Genomic DNA, 22,201 nt, shown 5'->3' on the forward strand with positions numbered 1-22,201 from the left:
AAAAATACATTAGGTCATTCTGTTCACATTTTGCCATCTAAAAAGTGAACATAGGCTGTTAAAAAAAAGTACGACTTAAGATAATCTCCTTTACACAATTATTTTCATTAGATAATCTTTTTACATTGGGAAAGGATTCTTTAGCTGGAAAACACTTTATAAAGGATCAAACATTTTGTTTGTATACCACATACAGCCTGGATCTTTGCAAACTTCCTGTCCTTAATTGCTTATACAAAATGATTCATGGTGCAAATTGGTATTCACAAATTATTATGTGCATTAATTTGCATTTTTTCCTTTGTACGGGCATCTAAAGATTAGATTTACAGGTAGTGCTGAAGTGCACTTTATTTTGTGTTGAAACCAAGATTGCAACATACTTTGAAATATATTCATATTCTGTATGGATTTCAAACTATTGTCATTGTGATGATGGTTTGGGCATTTTGTGGGAGGAGGGTTGTATCTCAGAGTATTGGTTTGGTTAAATACAATACATGGACAAAAGGCTAAGTTTTAAGGAGTTTTATGTAAAACAGTATTTTTCCCAAGCGTTAAAAACAGCATACGAAAATCTGTAGGGCTAATTCCTTAAGTGGGGTTTTTTTTACCTATTTTTAATGGAAGAAAAAAATTGGAGCAAAGTACAAAAAAATAGCGATTTTCTCCTTGAAAATGGTTTTGATACTGTCAAAATAAACTTTTCATTAGAAGATGAAAATGTCATTTTCTTCAACAGCTGTGTTTGGATTAAAGTCTGAAATTTCAATTCTGTCAAGGAGGAAATCTTTTGTGAGGAGAAAAAAAAAAAACATTTCAACTGACTATAATATATGCAGGATATATATAGGTACACATGCAGGAATACAGAGCCAGCATCTCTGCTGGTGTAAAACATCTAAGTGTTTCTGAAGTCACAACTTGCCTAACTAACATCAGCTGTGAATCTCACCTAAGAAAGAAATTTTTGCTTATCTCATATTCACCTCTCTGTGGGGAATACTGGAGCCGGTTTCTGAATGACATGATTCTGATATAAAAGGCATAAATATAGTAGTACAGGGAACTACAGAGCTAACCTGAACACCAGAACGCGTCAGTGGCAAGAAACAGAGGTATAGCTGTAACATTACTTAATAACGTAGTCTTGAAAAACTACTGAAGGAAAAGTCAAGCTTGTCTGTAAGAAGGCTACTAAAATTATTTTCAGGTCTTCAGAAAAATTGTGTTTGCAGTGTAATTCTTTAAGACTACTTAAGACTAAGACCACTTAAAATGATAATGAATTTTTCAGGTCTCGGGGTAGAGCCTTCAATGTACTGGTTACTGACCAATGTGGTACTTTTGAGTGAGCAATTCCAGAGATGCATGTTCTAGGTGGTACTCATTTTACTTCTAAAGCTTTTAACAAACACATATATAAAAGATGCTTCTACAGCACAGTAATAGTAAATGCAGTATTTCCAGGCAAGCACACCAAATTCAACGATGCTCATGACTCTCAACTTCCATGTTAATAAGAAAGCTCTCTGTTGATGTTTATTGGTACCCAAATTTGTAAAGCTGTACCTTAATGTGTTTTAGTATCTAACTGCACATTTCTATGTAGCAGCCTTTCAGAATTATACTGAACGATGCTATTAAGCAGTACTACACAAGAAATGTAGTGAACAATATTTCAGAACCTAACTTGATTCATTTTAATTTTCTAGTTACATTGGAGAATATACCATTTTGCCAAGTGCGGCTCACACTTCTATATTTTACTTTCTTTGGTATGCTCTGGGCTTTTTACAGTTGTTTTTAAAACTTCCATTAAAGTGTATCCTTCAATAAGGATTGCAGAGTTTAAAGGTGATGAAGAGTCTCATCTGACAGGGAGCAGCTACTCTTATTTTTCAGTGCTTTCTCCAGACTGTTTCAAGTGATGGAATCTTATAATTTGTCTTATGGAATCTTATAATTTGTCTTAGAGAACTTTCACTATGATATATATGTTTAATTAAATGGGAGGAAAAAAATACATGCTTATGAGTATGTAACTTCAGGTGGATGGAGTTGAATTGAATGTATGTAAAATTTGGATAGCTCCCCCACTAAGCTACCAGAAAATACATTTATCAATGCCTGATTTTTTATGCTGATCTTTATAAAGTACACTTGCTTCTACTAACAATTTGGTTCCAGAAAAGAAATTTAATTGTGGCTAAGGAAGTCCTTGCTACACCATTCAGAGGTGCAGTTCTTGCACTTCTTTGAATTATCAAATTCAGAGCAATGCCACTGACTTCAGTGGTTTTACAGAAGATTTGTGTGCTTCATCAAAGATCAGAATCAGGCCTCAAGATTTTTTTTCCCTACAGACCTATATTCTTCATCATTCCTGAGTTACAGAACCAGCTCTACTCTGTTGCGAAGCTCAAAAGTAGTAGTGATTCTCCTTCAGTATCTAATTTGGTTATCTGAGTTAGAAGTGGAGATACTTCAGGCAAGAAGTTATCAATGCCTTTATGGAGCATTTAGATACTGAAATCTTTGAAAAACTTGTGCTACACGTTGCTTAGAATGGTATAGGATGCAATTATGGGAATGACAGATCTCAGTGTTAAGCCCATTTTTTGTTCTACTTTTGTGTGGAAAGGCAAACTGAAGACCAGACTGGTCTGGTTGAGGACTTCTGAATCCTCTGTTGTTGATTTTGTTCTCTCAAATTTGAAACATCACTCCCTCTCCCTGCAAGGTGCTCAAGGCAGGTGGCCATCCTTCCTGTCTGAATGGTGACGGGCTTTCTCCAGGCTGGCGAGAATGTTGTTCCATAGGACCATCCAGTCAAGGAGGACACGCGAAGGGACCTTCCACCATTCTCTTCTAAGACAAAGCTTAGCAAGTAACTACAACAGAATGCAAGTTTGGTCAATTTAAAAATTCAGCAGAGAGGCTTCTACTGTACCTAGCGGATCGGAACTTGAGCTCATGGTAACATTGCACAAAGCTGTGATAAATGAAAGTGATTGGCAAAGCTAATAAAACAATGCCACTAACCACACAAATTCCTCCAAGAATCCTTCCTGGTACAGTGATGGGACACATGTCACCATAACCAACCGTGGTCATTGAGATGATCACCCACCAACAAGCAGCAGGAATGCTGGCATAATCCTTATTCTTTGTTCCCAAGTCCAGCCCATTTTCAAGAAGCTGGGAAAGTGCACTGAAAATTGCCATAGCAACACAGATAAAGACAAGTAGCATCACCATCTCTCTGTAACAACGCTTCAGAGTCAGACCAAGTGTTTGAAGGCCAATGAAATGACGAGCCAGTTTAATCACCCAAAAAATCCTCATCATTCTTAAGACCCTCAAGGTGACGCCAGCCCTCTGAAGCTGCGAATTTTCCCCTGTGAAAACTGTCATTAGAACAGAGATGTAGTAAGGAGTAATTGCCAGTAAATCAATGATGTTGAGAGGTCTTCTGACAAACTCACACTTGTTTTTGGAGACGATGAACCTCACAATGCACTCTGCAGTGAACCAGCCTATGCAGATAGCTTCAATTATCCTGTCAAAAGAAACAAAGTACAGTATTTATTTCTGTGCAAAAGCTTTAGTGGATGTTTGGTTTGTTCACAGATATTACCAAATTGACACTCAGACCTTCACAAATGACAAACAGAAAGCCATGCTATTCTTATCCTATGCACATAGCACCAGATTTCAGCAATTAACCTGAGGATCTATTGAGGAGTTTAAACTGATCATTGCTAAAAACTCACTCACGGATCATTTTCTCTGAATTACAGATTGCTACTGATTCTAATACTGGGCAAGTACGCCTACAAAAACTGGAACCCTACAGGAAACGCCACCGATGCCAATGTGTAACGTTATCTAGAACACCTTTTTTTGTTTGTTTTGGTTTTGCTGGTTGAGTTTTGGGGGATTTTGTTCTTTTTTTTGTTTGTTTTAAATCTGTCAGGCGTGATCCACTTGGGAATGCTAAGGACTGCAGATCAGTGAACTGGCTGGTTATGAACAACAATGTATAGAACCAGACTGCTAGACTAAAAAGGAAGTGAAGATGGGGTAAGCAAAATCAGCTTTCGCGTTGGATAATTCATGCAACTTGGCTCTTCAGGAACCAGCCTAAACCAGTCTGACTTGCATCCCAAACAGGGGCTTACCTATAAATATATTCAGAACTTTATAGGTACTGCCAGTAAATACAGATGGTATTTTATTTTTCATCATTGGGTACACCAAGTAATAAGCTTGTGTCTTCCTATTTACCACTATGCTCTGTGTTACTGAATTTTTTCTTTTGTTTTAAATGTAACTCCACCTAAATCGTGTTGCAGCAAAAATGTCAAGGAAACCAAAGCAATAGGCAAGATCATCTTCTTGCCAAATACAAATAATGGCCTTAAGAAAAGAAATCCTGGAAGGTGACTTCAGTATCTTCTTAAACATTTTCAAGTCCCAGTGCAGTGAATGAGACTTGAGAATATCTCAACTTGAAACCAGTGGAAGGTAGAAACAGAAGACGAAAATGTTGCTCTAAGATTATTTAATAACTGTTGTGCATGTAATCTCAAATCTCACATCTGAAAATAACCCTTTTCTTAAGAATTCAGACTGCGCTCACTTGTTTAATACAGGAGGGAATGGGAGCTAATCTTTCCCTCTTTCCTTTGTTTATCTTTTTCACCAACAGTTTGAGCAAAGAAAAAGCCAATGACCAATGCATTCTCATATCAACAGGTCTGAAGCCAAACTGATGCAAGATTGGGGATTTGAAAATACCACATACAACCAGAGCTTTTTTGCTCCTGCAGGGATCCTAACAAGGTAGTGTCTGTAGAAACGTAATGATTTGCAAGTAATAATCTGACTGTCATTTCAAACCTAAAATTTTGCTTCCCTAACATATCTGCATAATTTTTTACCAGTTCTGAAATCTATTGTTATTATTAAGACAATGGCCTGTTAGAAAGAAAATATTCTTCTGTAACTTCTATAATTATACTAATAGACTCTATAAACTAACTTTCATACACTAAAGTTTTATTTATTTTTTTATTAATTTCACCTTATTCATTCATTCACTTTAGTTTTATGCTAAAAAATGGAGGAAACAGCAACAGTCAGTTGGTCTAAAGTTGTAAGGTACACTGTAATTCCGGCCACAGCAAATTTAAATGAACATAAATTAATTACTTAAAGAAATGATTATTGACATAAAATCAGACCTTGTTTTTCCTGTTTCATGAATAAAAATGAAAGTTCTGTAAGCAAGTGGCCTTTCTTCATAAAGGGCTTATAAAACACTTGTTCATGTTAGCACCTTTTGATGGAAAGACCTGTGAATTTCAAAAATAGCTTGCTCTTAAGAATGATGTGTTCTCTTAAAAATTAAGCTTTTGAAAGTACTAGTGTTTTTTAATAATGACAGTGATAACTACCTCAGATGCAGATTTAATTTCTTTTAAAAAATGCTCAGATCATAATGTCTTCTAAACAAGTGTCATGTACAGAATATATGAAAGTTCTTGTATAAGGTGGGTTATCATTCCTTTATGTTGAAAAAAATCAAGAAAAAATGTTAATGGGTAGGTTCTCTTAAATCCTTTTTACACGATGAGGAAATACCTGAAATTTTCCCTAGTAAAATCAGTGAAACAGCAAGATCATGGTAATGGACACACCGATAAAGTCTGAATGTACTTACACGTTGGCTAGTTGAGATTTCTTGTAATAATTAAAAGAATAATTATATGTGGATAGAAAGTTGCAGCCAGGAATATTCAACAATTCCAACAGACTCTCTTTCATTACATTTTATGAGATTTCTCTGGTAGTGCTGCCTATACCCTGTGACATGGAGCATTTGAATGAAAAAGCAATTTGTAATTATACTAAAATTTAAAGCTTTTTCACTCGGTATTTCCTCCTGATGCCCTGATAATGTTGAAAATGTGATTCCTCCATTTTGTCACAAATTAGGCAGGTTATCTCTGAATTGAGCTTTAAGGAAGTTAGGCCCTGATTGTTGTGATTCAGTAGAAGTCTTCTATATGAATCAACATTGATTTAGTGGTCCGGTATAACTTTGGGGAATAGTTGTACAAGTAAAAATCCATGAAATGTTATCAGTCCATTGTTTTACTCTGGCAGTTCCTAGCACAAGAGACACTGTAAATCTTTTCAGTAGGTAGGACTGAAGAAGTCTTTTATTGTAGAACGGACTTTAAGAGAGCTAAGGAACATCACTGATGCAAAAATGACAAAGCAAGGTAAAGACAGTGGGGGATGCATTACTGCCACTCCATTATTTACTGCACTTCCATTTCTCTATTCTACATCTCTCCTTCTTTCTCATCAATTATACGCATCCTGGCTAGGGAGAAGATAATGAAGAAGGGTGTCCCTTATTTTTTTTCTTTCCTCTCCTTACTTCTTAGCCACCAGTGAAACATTTTTCATTTTTCCTGTCTTGTCACTTCTCTTTGCCTGGGCAGATGGATTTCGGCAGTCCTGGTGAATCACGTAAAAGTGCATACTTTGGTGAGAAGAACTAGAAACCTCTGGCCTGTTGGGAGATCTGGAGTGCTACATACTATGTTTCCACTTTCAGATCAAGTCTCCCTCTCCTTGTAGTCTTATCTTTATAGCTAACCTTGTTAATGGATAAATAACATCTAATAAGGAAAGCATTATTTAACAGTTAGTCCTCAAGAGAACTTACAACTGAGTATGAAGGTTAAAGCCAAATAAAATGCATGCACTCAGAAGGCTGAAGTTACTGTATCTTCTGTAATCAATTCTTAAAGTATTTGCTGCATATTCACAGGACAGGCTGCCTTTTATTGCCTATTCTTGGAATAATGCTGTATTAAAATCTATAACTATATAATTATATAATGAGCTTGATTTGGTAAAATGTAGTACCTATTTTACAAACTTCCATCACAGTTTTTGGTTGTTTTTTTCCCCCCATCAGTTCAGTTTTAAAATAGCTGTTATTCAAAAAGGAGAGGGGAAATTAAATGCAAACTCATTAAGTGTTTGCTTGAAGATTCCCCACAAAATTTATAAATAATCAGAGCAAATACTGAGTCCTAATTTTTATTCAGTTACAGGTTATTTCTGCTCAAATTTACTGTTCATTGTCCCAGACCTAAGCACATGGAAGAGGGTTTTTCTCCTAAAATTTTAAGCCACTTGGTACTTAACAGTCTTTCAAGATTGCTCTAATGAGTCTTTTGTCCATAAATGGAAAATCAAGCCTTTGTAAGCCTCATTTCTACTGTAATCCCATCACTGTTCAATTTTCTGTTCCATCTGGTAACTTCCTTTCAGAATAAGCTATTTTATGTACAGTGAGTTAAACCACTTCAGAAATTATTTTTTCAATCACTAACAAGACTAGTTTGTTATTACTAAAAAAATCATACTGTGAATGTCTTAGAATACCTCAACTTAGCATTATTCTTTGCCCCAGCATGCCAATTTGTATACTTTCAATATCCCCTGGTGAGTTGGTTGAAATCTAGCCAAAATATTCATTAGTGGCACTATTATCTATTAAGCTTGTAAATAAAACATACACATCAACGGGACACATGAGGAAAACAGACAATATGATTAAAGGCAGTATATAACAGGATTAAAGATTAAAGTCTGTCAGCACTGATTTGTTAAATTGTTGCTAAAGCCTATTTCCATGTAAAGCACATTAAACCTGAAAAACCTCCAAGCAGTAGCCAGAAGTATCAAATTCCTGCTCAGGAAGATTCCTAGTCATTTCAGCAAATGTCTTTTTTTTAATCCTTTTGAAATCAGCAGGGTTTCTGTCTCACTACAAACTGTACAGTAAGGGCCACAGAACAGCTAGTTTCCCTGCTTTAAAAACCTTGCTGGCTTTTTTCCATTCTGTCCCTGCTTTGGTAGCAATAATATGTCTTGATGCATTGAAATCCGGTGCTTTATGTGGGAGGCTGTAATGACCCAGCTCTCAGGGGATACCTGGATATGAACATATCGAGCCCTGGGGGTCCTCAGCATCTTTTCCATATGCTTGCAACATGAGCAGCACCTAGCCCTGGCGAGTTTGGTAAGGTTCTCCTGTGGCCAGGCAATGATACATGTCTGATCCTTCTGTTACCTCTAGTTTTCAAAAAGCTCGTGAATTCATTAGAAGAATCCACGTCTGTGTTTTTAACTTAGGTCTATAGTTCCATTCTTTACCTTCAACCTACTGCTTTAACTTAGCAAAAATGTGGTGTTCAGGTTAGATCTCACCCAGGAAAGAAGTTCTTACTTTTTTTGAACAGATGTTGGACATGAGCATTCGGGTGTTCTGAAATTCCACCACCATAAAGGAATAGTGATTTTTGTGTTTTTAAAATTCAAATGCAACTTTTTAAGCTGATGTTTTGCAGAGATGAAAAAAAGCCCACTGGCATCTGTTGAGAGATGCTGTTTGGAGAAGTTACTGTGTTTATTTGCTTTTGCTTAAGAACACAGCAATCATATAGGCTTGATAACCAAGTGATTCTTTCAGTACAAATTTAATCACGGTTAATAAGCGGAAAAGGGGCAACAGTCTCTCCCTTGTGCTAACAAGCTACTCATATTTAGCATTAGAAAAATAGTTTAAAGGCAGGTAGATAGAACTGTCCTGGCAGTAAGTCAAGCAGCTTCAAATGACTTCCTATTACAGGCTTGAGAAGCTCTCCCCAAAAGATTATCCTTACGATCAGTGAGTGGACAGGTCCGTGATCAGAGGCTCGCAGTATGCATCTGTTGGCACAGTTCAGAGGCAAGCAAAGATGACTTGAAATTGCCAGAAGCAACAGAAGGGGAGACAGGTGTCCCTGCTGTCTGCTCCTAAACTGTGCAAATCTGATGCAAATCTTTAGCTCTGATAAATGAAACGTGCCAAGGCAGGGAAGAGAGCAAAAATCTTAAAATCCAAGAAGTTTAGTAACTCATCCCTCAGCCTGAGAACGGACCTGGCGAAGGCAATCCCCCTGCAAATCAGGGAATTATACTGTCAGTGTCTGTAAGATCTGTGAAATTCAGAGGTCAGATTCCCCATCCCTCTCTCCTTAAAAAGGCTTACTCATGGAGTTCTCTGTTGCCCTCTAAAGGGTATTACTCCACAGGATCAGAAATAGCTATAGGCTGTTCACCCTTGAGAGTGTGGTCACCATGATAAGTCATAACAACGTAATGGTTTCTGAGAAAAGTTTGGTGGACTCAACTCCTCTTCTGGTGAAGAGGTGTTCATACAAGAAAAATAAACACAGCTGGTATTAGCTGGCAGCTGCAGCAACCCCCCACTGCAAACCTCATTAAAGAGGCTGATTTTGTAAATTACAGGGTTGGTGACCCCCTCACTTCTAAAGATGATGTCCAGGCAAGCTGGAGACACGCTGCTAGAGCTTTTCTTACTACAGCTGCCAAAGCGGTTCTGGGGACGGTTACCACAGTTCAGTTACAGAAATAATCCATGTGGCACCTTTCTGAACTGTAACATAACATCAAGGGAAGGACAGGGGAGTTTATCAGTAAGCATGTGAGAGACTAAAAGTATCAAAGAAGTTGCTGAATTTCATGAGGTAGTTCTCACCTCTTCTAAGCAGTGGCTTATGCTGATCTGAATAGTCAGTTACATCCAAAATCTACAGCCTAAGGACTTCTGGATAAGCCTATTCAATTTTCATTTCTAAAACTTTTCAAAGTATGTTTTTAGAATAATGTAAAGTCTTCATAGTAGTAATTACAGTGCCTTGTGAGTCAAAACTCGCATACAGCATTAATGTCACAATTTCTCTTGACAAAAAAAAATATAAATTATTGTATTATCATGTTAGATAAAATTTATTTATTTCAGTGAGGAACCTTGGTTAATAAACAAAAGACAGAATTTGGCTTCAAACTTTTAAATGTATCAGAAACTAGTGGCCAGATTTTTAAAAGCCTTCTCACCTAAGATGGACAGTATTGCCAGAGTATGCAATCCCAGACACTCCTGTGTGATTTCTGTGGGCAGATTTTCAAATAAGCCACCTAGCTACTTAGGTTTTGAAAACCTAACTAATTTTAAATTAAATAACTACAAACAAAAGAAGCTATAAACAAATAAAGGGAAATGAAGTCAGATGACAACTGGGCATGTTAGGTCAAATCCTATGGCATGTATAAGTAGTTGTAACCAAACTGGATCACTCACTTAAAAGCAACTGTAGCTCACACCTTTTTTTCCAGGCATAACAGCCTTTTTAGTCATGATGCAGCATACGCAATAAAGAAAGGAGTGGCTCCTGTGAGAGAACAAGGTCACCTCAGCAGGTGACCAGCTGTGGACAGAAAGGAACACATTTCTATCCATTTTCCATGTGTTTGCCATTAAATTGCTATCAGTTCCTGTGCAGTGAGAGCACACAGGTTAAGTCACACGTGAAATGAACCAGCCTGTATCAGTGTTTATATGTGACAGACTTTTGCAAGAATATGGTTAGAAACTGTTCAGCCGCAACTTTTACAGTTAGCTCTCTCTTTTTGTTGCAATTTCACAGAGTACTACAAGGAGTACTGAAGAAACTCACCCTACCATTGATAGTGGTCCTTCTGGTTTTAAAAGTAGCCTTCACTGCCCTGTGAAGAGCTTGGCTACTGTAGCGTACAAGTATTTAGGACCTTATCCTTCAAACACTTGGTATACAAAATGCAATTGTTCAGAAGAGTAAAACTATGCGTGTACATAATACACACATGTTCTTGAAAACAAAGGTACTATGAAAGAAAAACTACACGTCGTATGCCTTGCTCCTCTGCAAGTTGAACTCTTTCAGTAAGAGAAAAATTGTTGTTGACTCCCACACCATGAAGATGTGAACAAAGATATGACCGATGTCCTTAATGCTATGGTGGTGTTGCATCTATTTTCCTGTGTCTATTGGGGGTATCTAAGCAATTTGCTGCCTTGCAGTAAGATCACGCAGAGCATCCACCCTTTGAAATAACCTTGCAAAGCCTAAGTAAGGCTTTTTAACTGGGAGAACCTGTAAGAGCAACTTTTGACATATCTGAATCTAAGCAGGAATCAACAGCTTCTCAATCTGTATCTGCTTTCTTTTTGTTCATACAATTAATTCTTTGGCTCAGGTACAGTGAGAAATACAGGTGCAGTTTTCCATTAGGCTAATGGAAATTATGAAAATACTTTCCAGGGAATTAATTTGGCTACTAAGATATAATACATCACATTCCAATTAACTCTATGGTAAAAGATGATGATTTCATAATGGCAAGGCTGCAATTTCACTGCAGGACCCCTTTAGCAGCAAAAAGCTGAAAACTTTTTGTTGAATATCCTGTCTGTTTTAAAAGATGGGAGAAGGTAGCAAATACAAGAAACATTTACTTCTTTCTTTATATGTCAGTCTTATTTACGGGAGAAATCCTACCAGGGTGGTCTTGATTCTGTTCTCTAGGGAGCAGAAGAGAGAGCAAGCGAGCGCAATGATCCTGAAGTCAGCAGAGTTGCATCAATGTAACCCTAAGCCGAGGTCACCAAGAAGATGAAAAAGGGTTTGTTCTTACTAGTAAGGCTCGGGATTGAGCCTTATAGCCCATGCCCTGGTTTCTGCAACTGTTTTGCAACGTTTAGTGTGCTTACACGCGTTTTATCTAGAGGAAATGTAAACATCTGTTACATTCATACAGTGGGGCGCTTATACGATGCCTTTGCAAGAGCTTACTGCGCAGCCTGATCATCTCTGCTCCCCACATAGAGAATCTGAGATGGAAAGAGGAACGGGGGTAAGGCTTTTCCCACACACAAGATTTTATGAGAGAGAACCGTAACAGGCAGGGGATCTGCTCCGGCAGAAGGACCTGTATGAATACAGGTGGAGTACATATGGGATTGTGCTTTTCCCACAGGATCTTCCTTCCCTTCTTTTCCACAATTGTAAGGCCTAATATGATCTTCCCAGTGTCTGAACTTGTCTGTGTGGCTAAGGAGCCCCGTGGCTTCTAAAACGGGGGAAATAAGAGCTCCAAGATCCTGCGCAGACGGAGGGACCCTTACGGAGGAGAGGAGCCGTGTTCCGATGGCACCTGCTCTGCCGTCCGCCTGCCCGAGACCCCAGTCTGCGGGCCGGCCCCGGGCTGCCCGTAGCACGGCTGCCGCCTGCGCCCCCGGGGCCGCTGCCCTGCCCGCCGCCGGGCCCCGCTCCCGCGGCCGTCCCCTCCGCTCGGAGCCACCGGGCGCGGGGCAGAGCCCGGCGGGAGCCGGAGCGGCAGAGCAGCGCCCGCTCGCCCGAGACACCCCCACATCCCCCCCCTCCCGGCTCCCCAGTTCAGGGCCGGGGTTTTAAGGCGCGCGGGCGATCTCCGCCGGCGGCGGCTACCGCTGTGGACCGTCAGGACGAGGGGCAGGACACACTGGACGGGACACACGGGGACCGGACAGCGGGAAAATAAAGGATCCTCCTACCCTGAGGGCTCCCTCACTGACTCTGCCGTGTACCTGCTCTGCTCCTCCACGCTGCGGTTCTCCGGCACCCGCCACTCGGGCAGGGTGCTGGCGCACAGCACCACCATGGACACGATGACGAAGAGGATGGAGACGGTGGCCAGGACCTGGGCGGCCACGGAAGACGTGGGCTCCTCGAAAGTCCTCCTCATCCTCTCCAGCCACTTCCCGCCCTCGGCTCCCGCCGGCCGCCGGCCCTTGCCCTCGGGGCCGCCGGCCGGCTCCCCCGGCGGCTCCTCCGCCGCGTAGTAGGTGCACGTCTCGGACATGCGGTCGTCGAGGCGGCGCTGGCAGCAGTAGTCGAGGTGGGAGCCCTCCAGCCCCCAGTAGATCATCTCGTTGTAGAAGGAGAGCTCGCACATGTGCGGCACGAAGCGCAGGTGGCCGTGCCGCACGTAGAGCATGATGAAGCCGAAGGCCTCCGAGTGCCGGTCGAAGAAGTACTCGTTCCGCTCCCGGTCGTAGTCGTCGCACACCTCCAGCACGTCCTGCTCCGAGAGGCAGCCGTGCAGGCGGCTCACCCGCCGCAGCGGGAAATCCTTCAGCACCTCCCGGGAGAAGGAGTACCGGGTGCCCCCGACGTTCAACACCACCGAGGGGCCGCGGCCAAAGTTCATGGCTTGGGCGGCGCGGAGAAGGGGAAGGGCGGGCAGGGCAGGGCGGCGAGGCGGGGGGCAGCGCGGCCGGCGGAGGCTGCCCCGGCTCCGGCTCTGCTCGCACCGCTGGCGGCTCCCGCTTGGCGACGGGGCGGGCGGGGAGGGACGGAGCGGGGGAGGGAGGAAGGGAAGGCGGGAGAGGCGCCGCCGCGGGAGCCCCAGCGGCCGCGCGGGAGACGGGGCGCGGCGGAGGACTGCGCGCCCCCCCCGGCGGTGCCGCTCGCAGGTGCGGCCGCGGCCTCAGCGCCGGCGGGAGGGCGCCTCCGCGGGGCCCGGCCGGGGCCGGGGCGCGGCCGCGGGCATGGCGGGGCCGGGGAGCTCCGCGGCCGCCGCTCCGCCGGGGCCGGCTGGCAGGCGAGCGGGAGGCGGCGCGGCGGCGGGGTGGGGACACGCCTCCTCCCCCGCCCGCGCACATGGAGGAGCGCAGCGCAGCGCGGGGCGCTGCCGCGGGGCTCCCCCCCGGGCCCGGCCCCGGCCCCAGCCCCTCGGGGACCCCTCCGGGCCGAGGGCTTCGGCTGCAGCGGGGGACAGCCCGTCCTCGCCAGCCCCGCTCCCCGCCCCGCGAAGCGGCACTTGGACGAAGTTGTCCACCAAAGCCAAGGAACACTTTGGGGGCGCCCCCCCCCCAAAAAAAAAAAAAAAAAGCTGGAGGTGAAGCGTTTGAGCAGGACGCTGCTCGCTCTGTGTTGAAGGCAGCCGGCTGCCAGCGCCTGTCGCTCCCGTCTCGTTCGTTTGCCGCGGCCCCCGGCCCCGGGCGCGGCTGGGTGGCGTGGGGCAGCGGCTGGCTGCAGCGGCCAGGCGTTCCTGCAAAACGCGGGTTTCTTTTCAGAGGCCCCCTCCCCCGTGCACTTCTGGACAAGGAGACACTTCGCTTTTTCCTCCCCACATAGTGTATGGACAGCAGGAAGAGTCAGGCGCCTTAGGTAGAGCCTTCTTCCCTGCTTCTGCCCACCTCAGTCTCAGGTCTGTACTCCTGCAGTTTCCTACGTTCTCGTGGCCTACGCCTATCTACAACATTAAAACGCTCATCAGCTGGTACGACCCTGTCTGCTCTCTAAAGCTTTGTTCTCATTTAGTTGCATTTTGTACAGGGAGTTCTTCATTTCCGCTACTGATTTTTTTAATTCTTTTTTTTTTTTTTTTTTTTACCCGAATATGACAGTTCTCCAGGCTGAGGTATTTTCTAGGCTTGTTGACATCTGGAGCATCGTGGGGTAAAATCAGCCAAGATACAGCCCTCCCTTTCAGTGAGGCGCTTCCAGTTGCGAATGTGCCTCCAGTTGTCAGGAGAAAGGGCGGGTGAGTATATCCTTTCAGAACCAATGCCAAAGATTTGTCGCTCAAGCGCTGTGTCTGTGAAAAGACATCCAGGTTAAACCAGTGTTTTACCACCCCCGTTCTTTGTCGCTCTAGATATAAGTACTTGTCTTTATGGGTTGGGTTTGGGTTTTTTTGTTGTTGTTCTTGTTGCTGCCATGTTACTTTCTCAGCTGAGATTTGCAAGGCACGTTTAGATGTATCAAAACAAATGGATAGTCATCCAATTGTGTCCTAAAAATTGTTGGTTTAAAGGAGAATGCGATTAAGCGCTACTATTTTTAACCCTGTTTGTCATCTTCTAAAAAATACTTCGAGAGAGATACGAATAAATGTCCCCGTTACCACTAAGAGAATTCCGCAAGCTCTGCTATGGCTGTTATACAGTATCTCCACTAGAGGTCACGGTTAGTCATTTTTCTCTGTTCATTTACCGAGCTGACGAGAAACCCACTCAAACTCCAATTACAAAATACAGTAAAGTATACACGCCAGCGTGTTGTTGCACAGTAAGGTCATTTTTGATCTCTGTTGAGTTATGCCGGTGTCTGTTTTCACACAGCTGGGAAGGTTTTTCCTTCCAGCAGCTGTGTTCAGTTAATGTATCTTGTCTGCCTGATAATTTTATAAGCAACAAACACTATTTTAAACTTCTTCACCTTTCTTTGATGTGTATGCTTCTGTATTTCATTCTTTCAGGAACAATTACTAGAATATCTGTTAAAAAAATTAAATAGCAAAATCTGACTAGAAGTCTGATAGTGATGATGAGTTATCCAGGTGCTTCTGGCTTTGCAATTTGTCATGCTTCCTGCCCCATACATTTTAACCACCTTCATTCCTTATAGGGAGCTTGCAGAGGAAGAGAGGAGAGTACAAGTAACATGGCCTGAAGACATGTATTTACTAACTGTACAGAAATATGGGTTGGAGTGTACGTCATTTCAAGATGAACAAAGCTTTATGTGCTGTGTTGTGAAGCTGCATGGCAGAACAGGTAAAGTGCTGGGCTGACCAAGACTTTAAAGTGCATCACTTGATGAAGCATTGTAGGTTGATTTGATGCCTATTTCTATTTCTGGTTTTCAGTTTATTTTAAGTATAGAATACAATGATCTCCTCCTTCAGAATAACACTGTCAGACATTCAATGTAAGCAAAGCTAACCTGACAACAGCAACGTTTTCCTCTGTAGTTTGGCATGTTCAAGTTTAGTTATTTTAGTTATAATTACTGACTTTCAATTGAGGAGATTTGTTCTAGCAAGCTGGTGTCAATAGCTGTAAACAACACCTTTCTACACCAGGAGCAGCAATTTACTGGGAAGGAAACCTCAGATTTTAGACAGGATTTGTAACTTTCCAGTATATGGTCTGATTTTTGGCATTTTGAGATTGGTCTCCCTGTTGCAGTTGTGAAATAGGTGGTTTATAGTAAATTCAGGGTAACTCACATTGTTTCATGGGAACTACTCAAAATTCACAAGTGTCAGTTCAGTGGTTGTCGTTGTATATCTGTCTTATTTTCCAGGAAACTTCAGCGAGTGTGACATTTTTTGTTGGTGTTGAATTTCGTGACTGGAAGTCTTAAGACATTTGAAAAAATAGGATGGAGAGCATGAAAGAGACAAAACACTTAAGACTTTGTGTGACCGTAAGCAAAACACTTAGTAACATCTTAAGAAAAAGATCTTTCTAAAGGCTATTGTGGGGAAAAAAGTGTGCTTGAAAGTTCCAGCTGTCCTGATTGGAAAGATGGTACCTAATTAGTAAAAAACAAGTGAGCCAATAAATCCATTTAAATAGGTCTACATAGAAATTAGTAAAGAGTATTCAAGCTATATGTTAAATGGTAAAGTATGAGACATAAAGTGAATCTCTAGAAGCACTGAGCTGGCTAATAATCTAAAATATAATAAAGACCTCTTTCAAGTAGATGAGTTCAGGTGGTTGGGGGGGTTGGGTTGGTTTTGGTTTGGGCTGGGTTTTTATGATCTGGAGATACGTGCTGGGCTGTTGAATCAAGGCAATTGCTCTTTTCCTGGTGTTATAGTTATTATCCTTTGCTGCCCAGGGGGAACTTCACAATTAATAGTCATTATGTAAAAATAGCTTTCTTTCTGTCAACATTTGTTTTCATGGCTTGCACTATGCTATTGCATCCTAGGGATATTTAATGAACTTGAAATATTTTCTACAGTTTCCAAATCTTTCTGGCCCTGCGCTGAGATCATTGCTTTGTGTTTTGAGTGCAGCTCTATGTTTGCTTTTAGAAAAGAGATTCTGTACTTGCATTTTGTATGTGCTATATTTTGATGGCAGACATTTTTCATAATTTGGGATGAGATTCTGTTCCTACTGAGGTAGCTACTGAGTGCTGTTGACTTCAGCACGTGCAAAATTGGCTTTTGGTGGGCTGTCTTCTGTCAGGAATCTCGGTTATTTTTATGACCACAACATGTAGGAACTCTAGCTGTGGAGCAGGTTGCCATGATGATAGACCTGTACACACAGAACAAAAAGATCTTCCTGGCCAGGGAGTATACAGCATGTAACACGTAAAATTGTGGGGGTGAAAACCCCAATGCTTTTTGGTATTAAACATACTGCATTTGGCTGTATCTATCTTAATTACCTGAAGAGACAATACATAAAGACTAGAACAAATGCTTCAAAAAGTTCTGCATGCGCATATGGACTATGGTTTGCATTTATCTTTAGTTTAGGAAAAATGGTTTCAAATAGATGTTTTTTTCTTTACTCAAACTTCTCTGCACCAAAGCCCCTCTGCTTCAGTGTGATTTGGGGGCTACGTAGAAAACCTTTCAGGAGATGAGCCTATTACCACATAAAATTACCAAACAAACACTCTAATGACAGATGCAGTGTGGATTGTCAGTGGCACCTGACATAAGAGTACAAGTTCCCTTGTCACTGAGGCACTTATAAAAATCTGAATAATTTTGAATATGAATGTTTCTAAAAGTGGATGAATGACATTTAGTAGGGAGCTGGGTATTCACATGTATATACATGTGCACAGAATACAATCTGTAGTTGACATTTATAATTAGACTAACTTATTTCATGAAACATGTTAACAATTTGGGAAATTTGGCTGTGAAGAATTAAGATTTGATACTAGAGACTTGATGTATTTATAGGTCAGACTGCGAGTTTTTTTTAATGTGAGAGACAACTGCCTTCTCTGTTGTCCTTCATCTCCATATTGAGAAAATCCCAGCAAAACTTCTTGTACCTGTTGCTGGGCTAATTACTGAAAGCTATTAAATTTCAATGATCATTGAATGAAATGAAGCCCTCTTGGACAGAGATGGTTACTATCTGGCGTAAACCAGTTTTTTACATCTGAACTCCAGGCAGGCAAAGTACAGAGAGAAGGACATTGCTTGCCTGAGGAAGGTGATTAGGAGACTTGCTAATGGGGAATTCAAAGGCATGAATGTATTCTCACAGGAGAGTACAAGACAGGAACGTGCTTTCACACCAGTGACATCCTTTTCTAAATGCCTACTGAGGGGAGGGGAAACTGTCTGCAGAGAAGATGGAGAGAAATACTGGGATTTGGAGAAGCTGTGTGTGGGTGAATCCAAAGTATGCTCTCAAAAGAGGAAGAAAACCAGGCCAGACAAATGCATATAAACACTATTTTGTCACAATCTTACTTTTTTTTTGCATTAGCTAACATAAAGAGTTACTGTTGTGCATTTTTGTAGGGGTTGGTTTGGTTTGGGGTTTTTTTTTTTCTGCTTGCATCCTCAGCAAAGGCTATGAGCTCAGCTGACTTGCCTAAACATACATGTGTTAGTGCTGCTTGAGTTGCCCTCCATTTTCCCTATTCCTCACCTACTGCTCCAGTAGTGCATAAGCCTTCTGTGTCCTGTCCACCATCCCCTGTGGATGTCCTGGATGCCATACAGGGGACGCTTCATGCCTGTGTTTAGGTAACTGAATTGAACCCTAGGCATCTGTTATGCCTCGTTGAAGAACAGGACTGGAAACTTGGAAGTTGTGTTGGCTGGGACTTGGGTCAGGTGCCCTCGTGAGTCACCTGTGGCCTTTGGGACCAAAGTGTCAAGGGAATTCCAACAGCTGGGACTCTGAAATCCCATTGCTGGGGACTTCTGCAGAGCTATTGAAAGCAGCACACATAGCTCTTCCTGCTCATTTAGAGGAGGTAATAAGCCTGGAGGTCTAATTACGTGAGACTTAACCACAGTGAGTTAGTGTCCTGCAAGTAGGGTTTTACAGGATTTGTGGAAAAAATATTCTAAAGAGAAGTTTCTGGAAATATTGATTAATTTCTTTTAGTCCTTAATGAGAAATAGTATACTTTTCCATTTTAGGTATCTAAGCTCTCGGGGGAAAGAGAGGAGAGTTAGAAACTCTGTCTTGCTATTACACTGCTCTAAGCTTCACACTTACGAAGAAATTAAGTTAAATAAGGCATTTTTTTAAAACCCTTTCACTTGTTTCCTGATGAATAGGGGAAATATTTCCTTCTTAAATACTGCTCTTCTCAAATGCTGCATTGTTAACTACTGACCACTCGATTGTACTAAACGACAATAAATGGTGCAGACTCAGGTCTTATATAACACTTGAGCATACAAAATTCAGTCACTTTGACCCCTTACATGCAGATTTTTATTTCTAAAAAGAACTGTTCATCTTTTTCATCTAATCCTACATGTTCTTCCAGAAGTCCCAGAAACTCTTCCTGTTGACTATACTGGTTTATAAGAATGATCGAGCTTGCTAAGTTAGATAAACTTTTGCATGACTATTTAAAACTTAAAGATGGTGCTAAGGTTCTTAAAATATTAAATCTGAAGTCAAATACTCATCCAGTTAACATAAATAAACCAGTAGTGTCTTGTGTTCTGTTCACAAAGAAATCCTTTCATTCTCAGTGAAAATGACATCAGACCTCTCTGGAAAAATCCTCTTTTCCCGAGCCTCTCGCAGCACTCTCCAGTGCTGCGTGCTTGTATCCTTCCGCAGGACGTAGGCAGAGCTGGTTCTGCCGTGCAACGAGGTGTTAAAACCTTTGCGTTATTGGAGGTTCAGGAACAACTGGAGCATAGCTCCGTTACCATTACAGGGAAGCCAATCAAGGCGCTCCAGCCTGAGTTTACCACGTAGGATGTTAAATGGTAGCTTGCCTTTTGTGGCTGTGCAGAAATAAGCTAAAGATCTCTTAGTACTTTCTGTAACTTACCTGCAATATATTGGAGAGGACTCTGGCTTCTAGCAAAAAGGTTTTATTAAACTGGGCTGCATGTAAGCAATTGTATACAGGTCTCCCCAGGTGCCTACCTAATCACTGTCCACATTTAAGCAAATTACATAGATGTTTCCCAAGCTCACTGCTGTACCACTGGCACAAGTTGGTTTCTGCTTCCAGGAGGAGTGGTAACTTCTCACCCCTTACATCAAGTCATTCCCTCCTAAATCCCACAAGAGGCTGGATTATGTCCCGGAATTGGAAGTTAAAGTGATCACACCATTATCTCCACTACATAGCTAGAAATGTCTCATAGCCAGAATGAGTCTGTCTTCCTCTGCCTTCATTTTACGAAGGTATAATATTCCTTGTGATGGTATTTTTCAACTATGACTTCAAGATGTAACCACTGATGGTCTGGATCGGGTACAAATACTTGCAACAAAATCCACCAGAACAATCTGGTAGATTGATCACATCTTAGCAAAATATCTGAGAATCTGGTTCTTGATATTAAAAATATGTTCTCGTGCAGTTGTTTTATTTCTTTCACACTGTAAAAATATACATTTGTGTACAGTTTTTATGCTGTGTTGTTCTCTGGTATAAATTACTATAGCTTGATTTTTCTGCAAGTACTGATTTTATGATTTTTCTTTTTAATACATACTTTTGCCTGTTTCAACACACTTATGTCTCTATGCTAGCAACTGCAGATCCTACCTACATGCAGACCTGCCCCCCATTTTAAGTCAAGTGTCACTAAAGTCGCAGTTCCTGAGTTACTTCTTGGAAAGCTGCAATATGTTCACTAATTGTTCTTTTCCTGCTAATTACAGGAGGGGAAGGTGAACTCCCCACACTCCCCTTGGGGACAGAGGAGCAGGAATCAGAGGAGGAGCAGTTTGCTAGTGGTATCCCTCTATAATGTGTGCCAAATCCATAGTGAAATTGCAGTTGAAAAAGATGCATTCCTTTGCCATCACTGGGTGCATTAGGAAGTGCTGCTGGTGGACTCTGCAGTGCTCAAAAACTGCTGCGTTGTGCTGAAATCAAAGGGCAAGTGGGCCACCTGGATTGCTGTAATGGCCACTACCTCTCTGACTCAGCTGCTGATGTACCTGCAGGATGTAAAGCTAATCAAGTGACATTAGCAATTTAGACATCCCCTAATTTCCCTGCTTCCCATTGTGATAAACTGTGGAACCGAACTGCTGAGGCTGGAGTGACTTTGGCACAACTTTGCCGTCAAGTTAGGACTGACTCTAGCCTGGATATAGCACAAAACCAAAATGTCACAATATTGATGACAAACCAGATCTTTCCTGGAAATGATGGCTAAGAAACAAATTATTAGTGCTGTCTGCAGAGCTATGCGAATTTATTCTGATAAATATCTTTGTTAAATTTTTGACTGGGTATGACTGGGTTTTTGCATGTTAAACTGCCCAGGCAGGTTTACAGATGTGCCTTTCAACTGCAAGAGCCAGAATAAAATAGATTGCTCATTTCAGATTCTAAATCATGTTTTCTTTTGATCCATGGGAGTTTGTTTTGTGGTTTGTTTTTTTTGTTTGTTTGTTTGTTTGTTTTTTTTTTTAAACTATTGCACAAACAAGGCAGGAGACATCAGTAATCTTGAAATCATAGTAAGAAGAAATTTGTACATGTCTTTTCTAAAAAGCTTAATATCATTTAATGAGACACACTGTGTTGTGTTGCACTTCAATGAGTATGATATTGCCCTGGTTCTCAATCACAGAAGCTTGTTCTGAAGGCTCCTACCCTTAGCAGAAAGTCTCTGCCCATAGACTGTGGCATTCAGTGGGAGGAGCTTCTTTCTGTTTGGGGGTTTGGACTTTTTATTATTTATTTATTTATTTATCTATCTTTATTTGGTGTTGTAGTCTTATGCTGAAGACCACAAAACATGACATTAAGATCATGTTGCTGCCTTAATTTTCTGAAGAGTATTGTTATCAGATCATCAAGACATTTTTCCCTCAGCAGGTTTAAATGTGACTCTCTTCTCTCCTTTTTAGAAATTTCATCTGTTTAAACATTTGTGCTGCCAAACAGATTTCAAACTGGGAACAGACATCTCATGTTTGCAGTGCCTTGTTTGTTTGATTTCTTTTCTCCTATAGTTATATCTTTAATTCTGAGATCTGGCTTTAATTCACCAATTTATATCACTGGTTTTCTGTGTCTTCTACCTAATGCTTTTTGTAATTCACATGTTAAAAATTATTTTTCTTTAAAAGAGAAGAATGGGGAAAATAAGCTTTAAAAAAACCAAACAAACAGAAAAACCCAAACAAAACACAAAACCAAAAGAGCCCCCCAAACCCCAAATACTGATTAAAACATAGGCTTGAAATCCTGTGATTTTGTTTTCCAGGAGCCACACTGGGAGCCCTACTTCTGAGTGTCCT

At 41.5% G+C, this 22,201-nt stretch overlaps 1 protein-coding gene and 2 long non-coding RNA genes across 4 annotated transcripts in view; 2 read left to right on the forward strand and 1 right to left on the reverse strand.

The window, feature by feature from the left end:
- LOC121233771 overlaps window positions 1-6,510 on the forward strand; it is a 21,663-nt gene extending 15,153 nt beyond the window's left edge. Inside the window, exons 2-3 of the long non-coding RNA XR_005933871.1 lie at window positions 2,744-2,890; window positions 3,804-6,510. This is a non-coding gene — a long non-coding RNA (uncharacterized LOC121233771). The remainder of the gene's footprint in view (window positions 1-2,743; window positions 2,891-3,803) is intronic.
- On the reverse strand, window positions 2,888-13,277 carry KCNG3 (potassium voltage-gated channel modifier subfamily G member 3). 2 transcript variants are annotated; one of them, XM_030035054.2, is made up of 2 exons: window positions 12,542-13,277; window positions 2,888-3,562 (listed from the first exon to the last, which is right to left on the reverse strand). In XM_030035054.2, exons 1-2 carry the CDS (start codon window positions 13,162-13,164, stop codon window positions 2,917-2,919), a joined length of 1,269 nt encoding a protein of 422 aa, XP_029890914.1. In that variant the 5' UTR covers window positions 13,165-13,277; the 3' UTR covers window positions 2,888-2,916. The 2 variants fall into 2 exon arrangements, with proteins under 2 accessions (XP_029890914.1, XP_029890913.1); XM_030035053.2 differs by having other exon boundaries at window positions 12,509-13,277.
- A 1,108-nt stretch (window positions 13,278-14,385) lies between these two features.
- On the forward strand, window positions 14,386-16,395 carry LOC115350028. Its single transcript, XR_003926306.1, has 3 exons — window positions 14,386-14,502; window positions 15,369-15,517; window positions 16,050-16,395. It is a non-coding gene; the product is annotated as an uncharacterized LOC115350028 (long non-coding RNA).
- Window positions 16,396-22,201: the final 5,806 nt, after the last annotated feature.

Source organism: Aquila chrysaetos, chromosome 13 (genome assembly GCF_900496995.4).
Source record: "Aquila chrysaetos chrysaetos chromosome 13, bAquChr1.4, whole genome shotgun sequence".
In the NCBI taxonomy this organism is placed as follows: domain Eukaryota; kingdom Metazoa; phylum Chordata; class Aves; order Accipitriformes; family Accipitridae; genus Aquila; species Aquila chrysaetos.

Bases quoted from the DNA above. Each gene is read 5' to 3' on its own strand.
- KCNG3 (XM_030035053.2), bottom strand. From the start codon at position 13,164: ATGAACTTTGGCCGCGGCCCCTCGGTGGTGTTGAACGTCGGGGGCACC. The intron at 3,563-12,508 runs GTAGGAGGATCC...TTCTTTTGACAG, and splicing joins TCAGTGAGGGAGCCCTCAGG to GATAATTGAAGCTATCTGCA.